This window comes from Gordionus sp. m RMFG-2023, chromosome 3, assembly GCF_954871325.1.
Source record: "Gordionus sp. m RMFG-2023 chromosome 3, tfGorSpeb1-WG-v2, whole genome shotgun sequence".
Lineage (NCBI taxonomy): Eukaryota > Metazoa > Nematomorpha > Gordioida > Chordodea > Parachordodidae > Gordionus > Gordionus sp. m RMFG-2023.
Window position 1 is genome coordinate 26,303,115 of NC_088777.1, and position 17,652 is coordinate 26,320,766.

General features: G+C 25.4%; 1 protein-coding gene across 11 annotated transcripts in view; it reads right to left on the reverse strand.

The window, feature by feature from the left end:
* LOC135925905 (syntaxin-8-like) overlaps positions 1-17,652 on the reverse strand; it is an 87,937-nt gene that overhangs the window by 36,584 nt on the left and 33,701 nt on the right. For all 11 annotated transcript variants that reach the window (XR_010571754.1, XR_010571756.1, XR_010571755.1 and 8 more), the window contains exon 4: positions 2,983-3,135. Coding sequence is in view for 8 of the 11 variants with exons in the window: in XM_065461471.1 (XP_065317543.1) it covers positions 2,983-3,135 (153 nt within the window). In the remaining 3 variants the exon portion in view is untranslated. The remainder of the gene's footprint in view (positions 1-2,982; positions 3,136-17,652) is intronic.

The window sequence follows — 17,652 nt, forward strand, 5'->3', positions numbered from 1 at the left end:
AATATCGTTCAAAACAAGGTTTCTATAAAGGAGCTGGCATATGGGAGAGCTCAATCCATACCAAACCACTCATATGGTGGAAAGGGTTGTGTAAATCAACCCCTTTGTCAAGTGGCAGTAAGATGTCTTTCGATACCACCCTCAAGTGCCTCGTCAGAAAGAGTCTGGTCAGCATTTGGAAAAATTCATTCAAAAACGAGAAATAGAATAAAGAATGAAAGAGTAGAAAAATTAATATCAATAAGGCATAACATACATTTAAAGGATCATACAAATACATCAAGTTCGGGATATCATCAAAAGAGTTCAGATTCCGATTTATCAATATCAAGTGATAATGATGATATTTCAATTTCATCCCATGAAGATATTGATGCTATTTCATTAGCATCCCAAGAATTTTAAATGTAATTTCTGATACATGCTTTTTGTAATTAATAAAGTTATTCAAAAAATGATGTTTATAGTGTATTTATTTTTGTCTTTATTGTTTAATTATATTATTTTCCCTTAGTTCCCCAAATTTAATAAAGTTATTCCATAAAAAAAATTGAAAGGTTTAAAGTATATTTTGTGGTTATTTTTTAATTTTCCGTTATTTCCCTTTGGGAAATTTCCCCTGAACCAATTTTCCCGGGAATTTTACATCTATATACCTGAGTCTTAGATATTTTGCCCACAGATGATAGAAAGGTTTGATATCTATTTGATAAAATTTCGAGGCTTATATAATAAAATTTTAGCCAAATTTTTGATTTAACCATATTTAAAAATCGATTATATGCCGTTTAACAACACTAGGATAAGCAAATTTTACAAATGGCTTTTTTTGGTCGGGGAGGGGGAAGCAGAAGAGTATCTTACTTCAGGGGCTCATGTGAGTATACTGGTCTATTTTAAAATATATATTTATCTCTTCGGTAAGAGGAACATTATCTGATAGGAGAAAACAAATAGAATTTTCTGATTCACAATATTTTCGATCACCTTAAATATAAAGAATATTTTAATTTTAATTATCATTGATCAATAAATTTTACTAATGATAAAAATTGTTGGATGATGCTTGTATTAAGAATTTTTCAAAGTTATTTTAACTGATTTCTATGATAGCATTTAGAGATCTGCAATGTCTAGCTAGTTAAAAAAATCACACGTTGCCCGGCCCAAAATAATTTTTTCTTAATTTACCCGGCCAGTTAAAATTTTATGAAAAGTGAGGCCCAGTCCTAAAATTTCAAGAAAAGTCTCCCTCGCCTCGTTAAATTTTTGTAAAAATTTTTCGGCCATCACATTTTTTATCCAGGAATGTAAACCATTCAACAAAAAAAAGTTCAGAGATAAAAGGGTTTCGGGTTCAAGGTTGATTAGTAGCAAAAAATTTAAAAATTAATTTATATTTTAATTTTAATGTTTTATTAAATCGAACAATCATATTCATAATGTTCCAAAATATCCTCTCTAAGATTTCCAAGCAATTTGATATATGTATTTCAAAGAAGAAAAGGCACATTTACGCTAACCTAAATTAATTATTGACAAACTATATATTCATATTTATATAAATGCTCGTATTTTAATTACTAAAATGATCAAGAAATATTTATTTTACTTTTTTGATTGCAGTTTAGTTTTAGCACTTTACTTTTAAAATTGATATTAAAGATAAGCAACGTATTCTTATTATATTATTTATAGCATATTAAATTATAATTTATAATATTACCTATAAAATGGAGGAAAATTGAAAATTTTGAAAGCGAAGACCACGATCTTCTTATATTTATTTTTCATGAATTTTTTTTATAAAATTTATTATTTTTTAAGAAATTTTTAATTTTCTTTGATATCCTTGAACTATTAACATTTAGGAAGAGTTCGGGTTTTATCAAAAACACGAGTGTTCGGGTTCATATCACTTCTTATATCTCTCCTCTATGGCTATCTATTACTTAATCATTTTATAAATCAATTATGTTTGATATCTGCATTATGTATTTTATAATTGGAATTATAAATAACTTTTTTTGTTTTTCGTGAATTTATTATATTATTTATATCAGTGTCGTATCCAGGATTTTACAATGGGGTGGGGGGGGGGATTAAAATGTTTATTAATTCCTACACTAATAATTTTGAATTTGATAAAATAATCATAATGATAAAATAAATTACCGGTTAATTTTTATATCTTTAAAATTAAAAATTTTTTCATTTTATTAATATTTTTGAATAATGTTAATCACAAGGAAAGAAAATTTTAATAAAATTTATTTAAAAAATAAGTTTTATGTTGGAAAATGGATTTTCAAATTTTGCAAAATTTTTATTGGGGGGGGGGGGGGTTTATTAGCTTAAAATGATATTTATGAAAACAGTCAAATTTGCGAAGGAAGATTCCCCCCCCCGGTTACTCGCCTGATTTATATATTTTTAATTAGGCGGTTCTTAAAATACAAAGAAATAAGCATACTGTAATTTATTTCCAAATAGATTAATCAAAATATAACTTGAAATTTTAAAAAAAAATTCTCAAAATTTTGATGTCCGGGATGGTCTATTAAAATTTTCGAGAATTCGGGGAATGTGCAAGGCCCTGCCTTTTTTTATGCATAAATTGTCCGGCCGGCCCTAAAAATTTTTATGTACGAATCGCCCGGCCGAGGGTCTCTAATGGCATTATATGTGGCATAACACTTCTGCCTAATTTAGTAACTTTTCGGTAAATATTTGGAAAGGATAAATTTAAAATGGCTTGTCCGTTTTTATTAAAAGGATGGACACTAGTGTCATTTAATTTTGTAATCGTTAATAAGCAAAATAATATGAAAATGTTAAGGGACAATTTTCCGATTATACTGAATATATAGGTTTACTTGTTTATTAAATTAAACTATTGATTAAATTAGAAGCATAATAATATTAATTACTTTATTTAATATATATCAATTATTTAATTTAAAATACAATATAATATATCACTTTCTCTTGTCAATCGATTGCAGGGGTGAAAACTTTTGGCAATCTTTATTATTTGAATCTAATAAATTAGTTTTGAAGGAATCTTCTAGGCTTTTAAATCTGGAAGTCAAGTTATCAATTGCACTGATCCTATTACTATAATCGGTAGTTGTTCTGTTAAAATATAATTGTAATAATTAAAGTAAATTAACCTTTTAAACGAATTAGACGTAACTATAGATATATTGTTTATTATATTACAACAATATCTGGCCCTAAAAAATTTAAATATCAATATTCTTAAGTGACATCAAATTAAGATCATTTCCAACAAAGAGTTAAGCAGGTAGTAACCCTCAAGAATGGGCAAAAAGTATTTAGTTGCATTTATAAAATAATTTTTTTTAAGGAGAAAGTTTTTATCGTTAAATTACATTAATGATCTTTATAAATTTTTATATATTAAAATTTGTTGAATGAAAGATTTTATCTTTATAATTTGTGAATAATTCCTCCTACAATATTTGAGATTAAATAAGTTATAGAAAAAATATAATATTTAAACTCATATTTATATATTATATCTAAACCTGTGGGCCGACGAAATATCGGCGGCTGGCGCAATTTTTAAAAAATCTAATCGACGGCCAGCGGCGCGCCGATTTTTAGCCGCCGTCAATAAAATCGGCGTAAATCGACGCATTTATAAATTTTTATAACATAAATTTTTTTTAATTGTTTATTAATTTTTTTAAAAAAAATAAAATAAATATACACCATTCTACAGATATCTCGGCATATTTTTTAATATTCATTTATAATAGAAAACTTAATTATAGCCAAAATCGATTTCGTAATTTTATAATTATCATGTATAAAAATTATTTTATTAAAATTTTTGTGACATAATGATGATCTCCTTGAATTTAACGTCAATCCAGAGGTAGAGAAAACTCTTTCACTAGGTGTGCTAGTCGCCGAAATGCAAAGAATTTTTTTGGCGAGCCTGGAAAGATTGGAAAGTTCACTCTTCTTTTCTCTCCAAAAATTTAGAAGGTCTATATCTTGTGAATGTCGTTTTCCAAGAAAACTGTGGCATTCTTGTTCTAAGTCACCTAACTTGGAATCATAATTTATATTTGTTGAATGTTTATTTGCCAATTTTGTCAAATAACTTGAATTTAATAATTCATCATCATCCTCATTAGCTATATTTACTACCTGATTATCATCATTCTCTATAAGTTTAAGATGCTTTATTATAAATTCTGAAGCGGAGCAATTTTGCTCTATTAAATACTTTGACACAATTGTCAATTTTAAAATCTTGGATCTAAAAGAGAAGCCAATACCTAGATAATTTTAAATAAAAAATAAAAGAATATACTTATATAATATTACTTGCAGATTACAAACCGGAAATCGTAACGCAAGTTTTTTTTAGCATACTTTCCTTAAGTGAAATAATTTCAGAACTATCACTATCATTTACTATTAAATGTGTTTCAATTTCACTTCTAAAAAGTAAAGCCAAATTTAAAGTAGGTCCTTTTTGTACTGAAAGAAATGCTAATAGTTCTTTTACCAGATCAGATTCATAATTTGAGAAGATTGTTCCTAATTCTTTTCAAAACATTATTAATTAAATTCTTATTTAATCCAGATATGCTTTCTAGCATAATTAATATACTATGCTAACATGTTGGGACATTTAATTTTAAGGTTTTCATATGCGTGGAATTATTGTTATTATTATCATTGGAATTGCCAATTTGAAAACGGGTAACCGGGTATGGATCAATGCTGTCAAGATCTAACATGTCTGATGTTAAATCTACTGTACTTAGGCATTTTCTTTGATATTCCTCGAATTCAAATTCAACCTCTGCAGTTTTATATCTTAGAGCAGTAATAATTTCTCTAATTCTTTTGCAACGTATTTTTAATTTTTGAAAGGGAATTAAAAATTATTCTATCTGCTGAATATTATCAGCAATATAAGATTTGCAATCTAATTTTTAAATAGTTAAACTTTTTAAAAGGGGGTATATCATTAAATTATTTTTCTGGCATCCCCTTCCTTTAGGGCCTGGCATAATTCACGTTATAGCAGAACTGGTACTAGTTACTCAGCAACTAAAGTTTTCTATCAAAAAACTTACTATAGTACTTTAAATTTATCAAACAATAAAGATTCATAATCTTATAATTATGATATAAGGCAATAACTCCCCTCACGAAAACTTTATTAACTTTTAATATCAAACTCGAGGATATGAAGCCCGAATAAACAAAAATATTAGTGAAAATAATCTAGAAAAACCAATAATTACTATAAATCTTATTACAGCTGTTATTTTCACTACTTGAAAGAGTCACATATTTATAGAATTATTAAAGTAGATGCATCCATTTTAAAAATATGTAAAATTATGGTAACTTTTGGAATTTTAGATTTTTGATTGATTGAATTCTATAATGACGTCAATATAATTATGATTTTGTAGAAAATAAAAATTCATCAAAATCCTGATTGACATTAAAAAATTACAAGAGCGATCGCCGGAGTGATTTTCTTAAACGATGGCGTTTTCGGCGTAACCAAAAAGTCTAATTATATCTAAAAAACATGACGATTATATATAATGGTTCTATATAATATAACTAGTGTTGTTAAAAAGTCGAGTTCACCCGACTCTGACTCAGAGTCTGAGTCGTTAGTCAACTCACTGAAGTCGTGAACTCGAGTCGAAAACTCAAGTCGACTTAAGTTGTGAACTCAAGTCAACTTAAGTCGTAAACTCAAGTCGACTTAAGTCGTGAACTCAAGTCAACTTAAGTCGTAAACTCAAGTCGCCTTAAGTCGTGAACTCAAGTCAACTCAAGTCAACTTAAGTCGTAAAGTCAAGTCGTGAACTCAAGTTGTGAACTCAAGTCGACTCGAATCGTGAACTCCAGTTAACTCGAGTGATGAACTCAAGTCGACTTGAGTCGAGAACCGTGAACTTAAGTCGACGAATATTTCGAATAAGTTTATAATATTATTTTTGTTACTGTGGTTTTCATGTAAAAATTTTAAGCAAAATTTGAATTGATAAGAATTTAAAATCTTCTTTTTTAATTAATTTTTTTGTGAATTATTAATCTTTTAGTTGAAATCTTTTATGGGTTTATTTTTATCATTTTTGTAAAATTATATATTTTTTTTAGTATATTAAAAGAATTAGTTTAAATAATTTACAAATATTTATATTAAATTTTTATGTTATTTTAAATGATCGTCTTATAATATTTTAATGTGACAATTGTCATGATATTTTTTAACATTTTTGAAATTTTTGATACAAAAGGGTAAAAATATAATTTATATTATAAATATGTTAAATTATAAATTCAATGATGATGTTCCTTTGTAAAAATGACAAATATCATAATCTGTATTTTAAAACATATTAGTTTATTTATGACGCTAATGGGTAAAAACATAAATTGTAAATATATTAAATTAAAATTTCAGTGAAGATTTCCCTTAGATAAGTGACAATTGTCATAATCGTTATTTTTAAAGTTTTTTTAAAGCAAATTGGTAAAAATATATATTATAAACATGTTAAATTAAAATTCAGTGAAGATGTCCCATAGAAAGTGACAATTGTCATAATCGTTATTTTTGAACTTTTTTGAATTTTTTTAAAGTAAATAGGTAAAAATATATATTGTAAATATGTTAAATTAAAATTTCAGTGAAGATGTACCATAGAAAGTGACAATTGTCATAATCGTTATTTTTAAATTTTTTAAAGTAAATCGGTAAAAATTTATATATTGAAAAATAAAATTTCAGTGAAGATATACCATAGAAAAGTGACAATTGTCATAATCGTTATTTTTGAACTTTTTTTAAAGTAAATCGGTAAAAATATATATTGTAAAAATGTTAAATTAAAATTTCAGTGAAGATATATCATATAAAAGTGACAATTGTCATAATCGTTATTTTTAAATTTTTTTAAAGTAAATAGGTAAAAATATATATTGTAAATATGCTAATAAAATTTCAGTGAAGATATACCATAGAAAGTGACAATTGTCATAATCGTTATTTTTGAACTTTTTTGAATTTTTTAAAAGAAAACTGGTAAATATATATATTGTAAACATGTTTGAAGATACCACAGAAAAGTGGCAATTGTCATAATCGTTATTTTTGAACTTTTTTGTTAAAACGAGGTGACTTTTAGCCTACGCCCGTTTATTTTATTAGGCGAGGAGGAGAGCACACTTTTTAATTACATAACCATTTAAATTTGTAAGTAAGGAGATTGATTTGTAAATCTACACGTATAAATAAATTTCTTGATTTGAAAACTATTTAAATAAAAAAAAGATTAAGTTTTGTTAATTGGTTAGTTGTGTAACCCCCAGACCCGTGGTTTAGGTCTAAAAATTGACTAAACCAGCTCTGATCACGAGCATTTGGAAAAGACCCGGGGTTCACACACTTAATCTCCACGCCTAAAAAATGCGAACATGTATTTTCTTAAAATATTACAAAACGATACTGAATTTGTCATTATTTATATAAAGTATATAAGAATAAATGTGGGAAGGGGGGGAGGGGGTTTAACTAAACCTTTTTTCGCAAAATCGATTTTCATAATTCTTCCTTAAAAAAAATTTTTCTCGCAATTGATCAGAGGTATCATGTTTTCTTTAAAAGTCAAAACAAATCTTTTCCTCTTTTAATAATTTTTTTCAAAAAGGCAAAAACATAGCCATTCATAGCACATTTCCCCTATAATGTTAATATTATTTTTAATTTCATATAATAAATTATCGAATCCCGGAAAAAAACCCCTGAAAAAATCTCCTGTTAGGACCTAATAATATCGGTATATTTTTATTTGTATTTAATAAAGTATGGGCAAATTAGTATTTTAGAAAAAATTATTATAGAAATATAATTTAATAATAAATTTTTTTAGGCCCCAATTCATTACTTAAAGATTACTCCTATACCCTCCATAAAAAATGCTGATGTTCAAATTGGTACTGGGACAAAAAAATATCCCAGTAAAACCCCGTTATTACTAATTTTCGTAAATATTATTTGCTATAGTTAAATTTGCAATAAGATCTGTTTATTTTATTGAAAAATCATTATGTATATACAAATTTAATAATTTAGATAATAATTATATCGGTTGACATCCAATAAAGGTGAAAATCGCCCTCATAAAATCTAATCTGGAAGGCTTTGCACCCTATCACGGTATTCCTCGCAAAGTTTCTTTAACCGAATCTGGGTATTATAACTCAGCGATTTTGTTTTGGTGTCCAACTACCTACACGCCATCGTTCAAGTTTGGTTTCATCGGCAGCAACCTCGCATTTCATTTTATTAATCAATACCCAAATTGATGGGCTTCCCAACCAGATATGAAAAATGATAATCCCAACCTTCGCATTGATTATTTGTGGGTTCTTCATCAGATAGGGTGCTCTCATTCACGTTCCAAGTTTCTGGAGGAAATCGAGGCCCAATTCGACGTGTCTGGGATTGAGAATTGCTTCTTGTGACCTCCCTTGACCATATTGATGTAATTTTTATCGAAATATTCAAGAATATCTTTACCATTGGTCGGAGTAACTGATCTCAGGAATGCCATTGCAATGCCTATATCACATAAAGGAACAAATGCTAAGCCGTCCCTCATGCCACAAAAGAAGCTTAGGGCTTCATCGGTTCTGTATTGGCTTTCCAGACCTAGCTTTTGTAGTTTTCTATGGGTACTTTGACACAAATGTTAAATCATCCTCTGATTATAATATGATCCCCTAATTGAAAAAACAAATATAAATAATTTAACATATTAATAATCATACCAATGACAGTTTTAACCTCGCTAATAGCAAATTTTTCGAAATCCATGTATATATATAATGGATCAGGAAATAAATCCCTTTCTTGACATTTAGATAATATTATTTCGAATATTTTTTTGTAAGATTTTGTGTCTTGAAGGGAGGGTGTGGGGGGGGGGGGGAGTACTGATATATAATTGCAAAAAATTTTTTGGGGACATAAAATTTCCACCCATATTAATATAATATGCCATGAGCACTCACTTATAAATTTATTTATTAAAATTAATTATTGCTAGGTTATACAGGTATGACTAAATACTGAATTGCTAAAATGAATTGCTAAAAAGCAATTAATCATAATCAATCAAAATTTTATTATGTATATTTTATTTAATGAAAATTTTAAAACTTTTTTTAAAATATACTTAAATTATTTTTTTATTAAATGAAAGATACAGATTAAATATCATATAATATATAATTTTATTTTGAGTTAATATTATTATAAAAGAAATATTTTCATAGCTTATTAAAACATAAATAAATTTTTTTCAATTTTAAAAATTAACAAATATATATCCGTAAGAGGGCGTTATATGCGTAGATATGTAAGTATCATTTTAGGAAACCGAAATGATGATTGGATAGCGCTTTTTTTATATTTGGGTATATATACATATGAAAAACCTAAAAATTAAAAAAAATTTAGGTTTCTTTGATGTTTAATTTATGAGTAGGTTTAGAATAGTAAAATAATGGAAATTTTCTAAGGTAAATATTGCTGGCGTTATTTATCAAAATCTCTTAATTTTTGTTTTATATGTGTATATTTACGTGCTAAGCATTATCCTAAAAAATTTTTTGAAAATATTATGATTTGACCGAATGCCGAGCTTAAAACCGACCACTTACTAAATATTCGATTGACCAAATTTACTAGTAATACAATTTGAAAAATGTTGATTTTCGTTTTATATATCTATAAATATGTATAAAACATAATTTCAAAAAATATTTTAAAAATATCGCTATTTGGCGGATAACCGACTCGTAACCGACCCAATGACTAAATAATGAATTGCTGGCGTTTTAAATCAAAATATCTTAATTTTTGTTTTATATGTGTATATTTACGTGCTAAGCATTATCCTAAAAAAATTTTTGAAAATAATTTGATTTGACCGATTGCCGAGCTCAAAACCGACCACTTACTAAATATTCGATTGACCAAATTTACTAGTAATATAATTTGAAAAATGTTGATTTTCGTATTATATGTCTATAAATACGTGTAAAACATAATTCTAAAAAATATTTTAAAAATGTCGTGATTTGACGGATAACCGACTCGTAGCCCACCCAATGACTAAATAATGAATTGCTGGCGTTTTAAATCAAAATATCTTAATTTTTGTTTTATACGTGTATATTTACGTGCTAAGCATTATCCTAAAAAATTTTTTGAAAATAATTTGATTTGACCGATTGCCGAGCTTAAAACCGACCATTTACTAAATATTCGATTGACGAAATTTACTAGCAATACAATTTGAAAAATGTTGATTTTCGTTTTATATATCTATAAATACGTGTAAAACATAATCCCAAAAAATATTTTTAAAATATCGCTATTTGGCGGATAACCGACTCGTAGCCCACCCAATGACTAAATAATGAATTGCTGGCGTTATTTATCAAAATATCTTAATTTTTGTTTTATATGTGTATATTTACGTGCTAAGCATTATCCTAAAAAATTTTTTGAAAATAATTTGATTTGACCGATTGCCCAGCTTAAAACCGACCATTTACTAAATATTCGATTGACCAAATTTACTAGTAATACAATTTGAAAAATGTTGATTTTCGTTTTATGTATCTATAAATACGTATAAAATATAATTTAAGATGCATAAATTTTAAGTGTTAATACAAAAATTATATAAATGTTATAACTAAGAATTTATAGTAAATTTGGTCAATCGAATATTTAGTAAATGGTCGGTTTTAAGCTCGGCAATCGGTCAAATCAAATTATTTTCAAAAAATTTTTTAGGATAATGCTTAGCACGTAAATATACACGTATAAAACAAAAATTAAGATATTTTGATAAATAACGCCAGCAATTCATTATTTAGTCATTGGGTGGGCTACGAGTCGTTTATCCGCCAAATAGCGATATTTTAAAAATATTTTTTGGGATTATGTTTTACACGTATTTATAGATACATAAAACGAAAATCAACATTTTTCAAATTGTATTACTAGTAAATTTCGTCAATCGAATATTTAGTAAATGGTCGGTTTTAAGCTCGGCAATCGGTCAAATCAAATTATTTTCAAAAAATTTTTTAGGATAATGCTTAGCACGTAAATATACAAATATAAAACAAAAATTAAGATATTTTGATAAATAACGCCAGCAATTCATTATTTAGTCATTGGGTGGGCTACGAGTCGGTTATCCGCCAAATAGCGATATTTTAAAAATATTTTTTGGGATTATGTTTTACACGTATAGATATATAAAACGAAAATCAACATTTTTCAAATTGTATTACTAGTAAATTTCGTCAATCGAATATTTAGTAAATGGTCGGTTTTAAGCTCGGCAATCGGTCAAATCAAATTATTTTCAAAAAATTTTTTAGGATAATGCTTAGCACGTAAATATACACATATAAAACAAAAATTAAGATATTTTGATAAATAACGCCAGCAATTCATTATTTAGTCATTGGGTGGGCTACGAGTCGGTTATCCGCCAAATAGCGATATTTTAAAAATATTTTTTGGGATTATGTTTTACACGTATTTATAGATATATAAAACGAAAATCAACATTTTTCAAATTGTATTACTAGTAAATTTCGTCAATCGAATATTTAGTAAATGGTCGGTTTTAAGCTCGGCAATCGGTCAAATCAAATTATTTTCAAAAAATTTTTTAGGATAATGCTTAGCACGTAAATATACACGTATAAAACAAAAATTAAGATATTTTGATTTAAAACGCCAGCAGTCATTGGGTGGGCTACGAGTCGGTTATCCGTCAAATCACGACATTTTTAAAATATTTTTTAGAATTATGTTTTACACGTATTTATAAACATATAATACGAAAATCAACATTTTTCAAATTATATTACTAGTAAATTTGGTCAATCGAATATTTAGTAAGTGGTCGGTTTTGAGCTCGGCAATCGGTCAAATCAAATTATTTTCAAAAATTTTTTTAGGATAATGCTTAGCACGTAAATATACACATATAAAACAAAAATTAAGATATTTTGATTTAAAACGCCAGCAATTCAGTATTTAGTCATTGGGTCGGTTACGAGTCGGTTATCCGCCAAATAGCGATATTTTTAAAATATTTTTTGGGATTATGTTTTATACGTATTTATAGATATATAAAACGAAAATCAACATTTTTCAAATTGTATTACTAGTAAATTTGGTCAATCGAATATTTAGTAAGTGGTCGGTTTTAAGCTCGGCATTCGGTCAAATCATAATATTTTCAAAAAATTTTTTAGGATAATGCTTAGCACGTAAATATACACATATAAAATAAAAATTAAGAGATTTTGATAAATAACGCCAGCAATATTTACCTTAGAAAATTTCCATTATTTTACTATTCTAAACCTACTCATAAATTAAACATCAAAGAAACCTAAATTTTTTTTTTAATTTTTAGGTTTTTCATATGTATATATACCCAAATATAAAAAAAGCGCTATCCAATCATCATTTCGGTTTCCTAAAATGATACTTACATATTTACGCATATAACGCCCTCTTACGGATATATATTTGTTAATTTTTAAAATTGAAAAAAATTTATTTATGTTTTAATAAGCTATGAAAATATTTCTTTTATAATAATATTAACTCAAAATAAAATTATATATTATATGATATTTAATCTGTATCCTTCATTTAATAAAAAAATAATTTAAGTATATTTTAAAAAAAGTTTTAAAAATTTTCATTAAATAAAATATACATAATAAAATTTTGATTGATTATTATTAATTGCTTTTTAGCAATTCATTTTAGCAATTCAGTATTTACTCATACCGCTAGGTTATATTAAAAAAATTAAATGAAAATTAAGAAAAGATCCGAAAAATAAAAATTAAAATAGAAAATAAATGATCAATCCCTCCTCCGTCTCTCTCTCCCATTGTTATTTAAAATTTGTAACAATAGCAAGATTTTTTGGTTCTTTAAATTATTTCAATTTAAAATGTATTATTTATATATTTATTCTTAAATTTCAATGATTATAGCGCCTCTATGGCACCAGTAAGTTTTTTTTAAATTTTTTTTTAAAAAAATTTTTTTATTATAATAAATGGTTCAGTCTCAACGCTACACCCTTTAGTAAACATAAAAAAATATTCGATTTAAATTATGATCAAAATATTTATGATAATATAAAAAAAATTTATTATTTACTCATATTATTTGTTATTATCATGCAAAATGAATCCAAATTTTTTGTGTTCAAAAGCGTTCCTATTTTTTTTAAAAAAATATCATTAAAAAAATTTTAAAATAACAATATTTATTTATTTTTTAAATATTTTTGTATTACATGATTTTTAAATAAAAGAATTAAGATAATATATAATTTTTACGTTGATAAATCTCATTTTGAACCTTTGCGCAAATAAACAAGAATATCTTTTAGTTCAATCTCCACTAAAAGTTCTCATAGAACTAACATTAAAAACGATCCTAATTTTTCTTCGTTATCATTTCTCAGCCTATTTTTTATAATTTACTAAATGTTCTCTCGCAATTAACTTGAGTAAATGATAAAGAATCTTATTCTACTTTTTCATTAGACTCCTCACCTGCTCATACGATATCATCGTCTGTTTCATTTAATTCTGCTATTAAATCTTTGGATTCACAGGTAAATGAACACAATTCGTTACGTTATTTAACATTCAATATATTTGTTGTGTCACTTTTTCTAAGGCTTTTCAGAAATACCTTTACTATTATTTTTATCAAAATGCCTAGGATAATATTGCACATTCAAAATAAACTCTCTTTTTGCAGAAAACTGTTCTGATGTTTATAATTTGATCAATTATAGGACGAAATACTTCGACCCTATAATTTCAAATCAAATCAAGCAAGTTTTTTTTTATCTCATTTATTTTTCCGACGATAACATCCACAACAGTTATCGATAATCTGGTATTTAAAAATAAGTTATGAAGAATATATTTTTTAATGTTTACCTAATAATTTGAAATTACAAATAAGTTTTTTATTAGCCTGCCCATTGTTAAAATTTTTCAAAGGTCCGTTAGCACTTTTTAAATTATTTAGCTAGCCAGCCCAATTTGATAGAAGGGCGTGGGCTAAAAACCAGATCATTTGGGCAAAAAAATTCAAAAATATTTTAAATAACGATTAACTGAAATTTTAATTTAACATGTTTACAATATATATATTTACAAGTTTGCCTTAAAAATTTTCAAAAAGGTTCACAAATAATGATTATGACAATTGACACTTTTTTATGGTCATCTACACTGAAATTTAATATAACATGTTTATAATATATATTTTTACTTATTTTCTTTGAAAAAATTCAAAAAAGTTCCAAATAACGATTATAACAATTCCGACTTTTCTATGGTACATCTTCACTGAAATTTTAATTTAACATTTTTACAATATATATTTTTACCGATTTACTTTAAAAAAATTCAAAAAAGTTCAAAAATAACGATTATGACAATTGTCACTTTTCTATGGTACATCTTCACTGAAATTTTATTTTAACATCTTTACAATATATATTTTTACCTATTACTTTAAAAAAATTCAAAAAAGTTCAAAATCACGATTATGACAATTGTCACTTTTCTATGGCACATCTTCACTGAAATTTTAATTTAACATGTTTACAATATATATTTTTACCCATTTGCTTCAAAAAAGTTCAAAAATAATGATTATGACAAAAATTTTAATTTAACATGTTTACAATAAATATTTTTACCCATTTGCTTCAAAAAAATTCAAAAAAGTTAAAAAATAACGTTTATGACAATTGTCACTAAAGTCTATTTAAAATAATCGGGTTCGGGCCGGGCATAATATTTTAAAAAAAAATTCAGGCCGAGTCGGGTCGGACCTTGGATATTTTTTTAAATATATCTAAATTTATTAATTTTATATTGAATTTTTTATGTAAAATAAAAATATTTGATTTTATTTATTGAAACTAAACTACATATAACATATGTCTTTTATTTTGAGTAATTATAAAGATTAATTTCTATATTTAAATAAATTCGGGCCCGGCTGGGTCGGTAATGTTTTTTAAAAAAAATTCGGGTTCGGGCCGGGCCGGCAAAACTTTACAAAAAAAAATTTCAGGCCGGGTCAAATTGAAAAATTAGGCCCGATGCAAATCACTTATTGTCACTCTTCTATGGTACATCTTCACTGAATTTATTTTAACATCTTTACAATATATATTTTTACCTATTTACTTTAAAAAAATTCAAAAAACTCTAGAAAACGATTATGCAATTGTCACTTTATGATACATCTTCATCGAATTTATAATTAAACATATTTACAATATATATTTTTACAATTTACTTTAAAAAATTCAAAAAAGTTCAAAAATAACGATCAAGACAATTTTAACTTTTCTGTGGTATCTTCACTGAAATTTTATTTTAACATCTTTACAATATATACTTTTACCTATTTACTTTAAAAAGTTAAAAAATAACAATTATGACAATTGTCACTTTTCTATAGTACATCTTCACTGAAATTTTATTTTAACATCTTTACAATATATATATTACCTATTTATTTTAAAAAAATTTAAAAAGTTAAAAAATAACGATTATGACATTTGTCACTTTTCTATGGTACATCTTCACTGAAGTTTTATTTTAACATCTTTACAATATATATTTTTAACTATTTACTTTAAAAAAAGTTAAAAAATAACGATTATGACATTTGTCACTTTTCTATGGTAGATCTTCACTAAAATTTTATTTTAACATCTTTACAATATATATTTTTACCTATTTAACTATAAAAAATTTTAAAAAAGTTAAAAAATAACGATTATGACAATTGTCACTTTTCTATGGTACATCTTCAATGAAATTTTATTTTAACATCTTTACAATATATATTTTTACCTATTTACTTTAAAAAAATTTAAAAAAGTTAAAAAATAGCGATTATGACAATTGTCACTTTTCTATGGTACATCTTCAATGACATTTTATTTTAACATCTTTACAATATATATTTTTACCTATTTACTTTAAATAATTTTAAAAGGTTAAAAAATAGCGATTATGACAATTGTCACTTTTCTATGGTACATCTTCACTAATTTTATTTTAACATCTTTACAATATATATTTTTACCTATTTCTTTTAAAAAAATTCAAAAAAGTTCACAAATAACGATTATGACAATTGTCACTTTTCTATAGTACATCTTAACTGAAATTTTATTTTAACATCTTTTTTTATCTATTTGCTTTAAAAAAGTTCAAAAATAATGATTATGACAATTGTCATTGGTACATCTTCACTGAAATTTTATTTTAACATCTTTACAATATATATTTTTACCTATTTGTTTTAAAAAAATTCAAAAAGTTTCACAAATAACGATTATGACAATTGTCACTTTTCTATGGTACATCTTCACTGAAATTTTATTTTAACATCTTTACAATATATATATTTACCTATTTGCTTTGAAAAAATTCAAAAAGTTCAAAAATAACGTATGACAATTGTCACTTTTCTATGGTAACTCTTCATATAAATTTTAACTTAATATGTTTACAATATATATTTTTACCTTTACCTATATATGCTGCTAACTAAAAAGATCAACTTAGTCGACTAAATTAGTCGTTTTAGTCGACTATATTAGTCTTTTTAGTCAACTATATTAGTCTTTTTAGTCAACTATATTAGTCTTTTTAGTCGACTATATTAGTCTTTTTAGTCGACTATATTAGTCGTTTTAGTCGATTTCCATGACTGCGACTATTAGTCGTAGTCGAAAGAACTCGACTAATTAACAACACTACCTATGTGTGTCAAAAAAAATTCAAACTGTAGAAAAAACGATTACAATTGTCACTTATCTATCACTGAAATTTTAATTTAACATATTTACAATTTATATTTTTACCTATTTGCGTCAAAAAAATTCAAAAAACTTTAGTAATAACGATTATGACAATTGTCACTTATCTAGGGTACATCTTCAATTTTTACCTATTTCCGTCAAAAAAATTCAAAAAACTTTAAAAATAACGATTATGACAATTGTCACATATCTATTGTACAACTTCACTGAATTTTTACTTAAACGTATTTACAATCTATATTTTTACCTATATGCGTCAAAAAATTTCAAAAAACTTTTGAAATAACGATTATGACAATTGTCACTTATAGGGTACATCTTCACTGAAATTTTAATTTAACATATTTACAATTTATGTTTTTACTATTAGCTTCAAAAATAAACTAATGTTTAAAAATACAATTATGATAATTGACATTTTTAGAAAGGAACATCACCATTCAATTTATAATTTAACATCTTTATAATATAAATTATATTTTTATCCTTTTTTGTCAAAGATTTCATAAATGTGAAAAAATAACATGACAATTATCACAAAGACGATCATGTAAAATAACTTATAAAAGTTTAATATAAATATTTAAAAATAAATTATTTAAACTATTTCTTATATACTAAAAAAATAGATAATTTTACA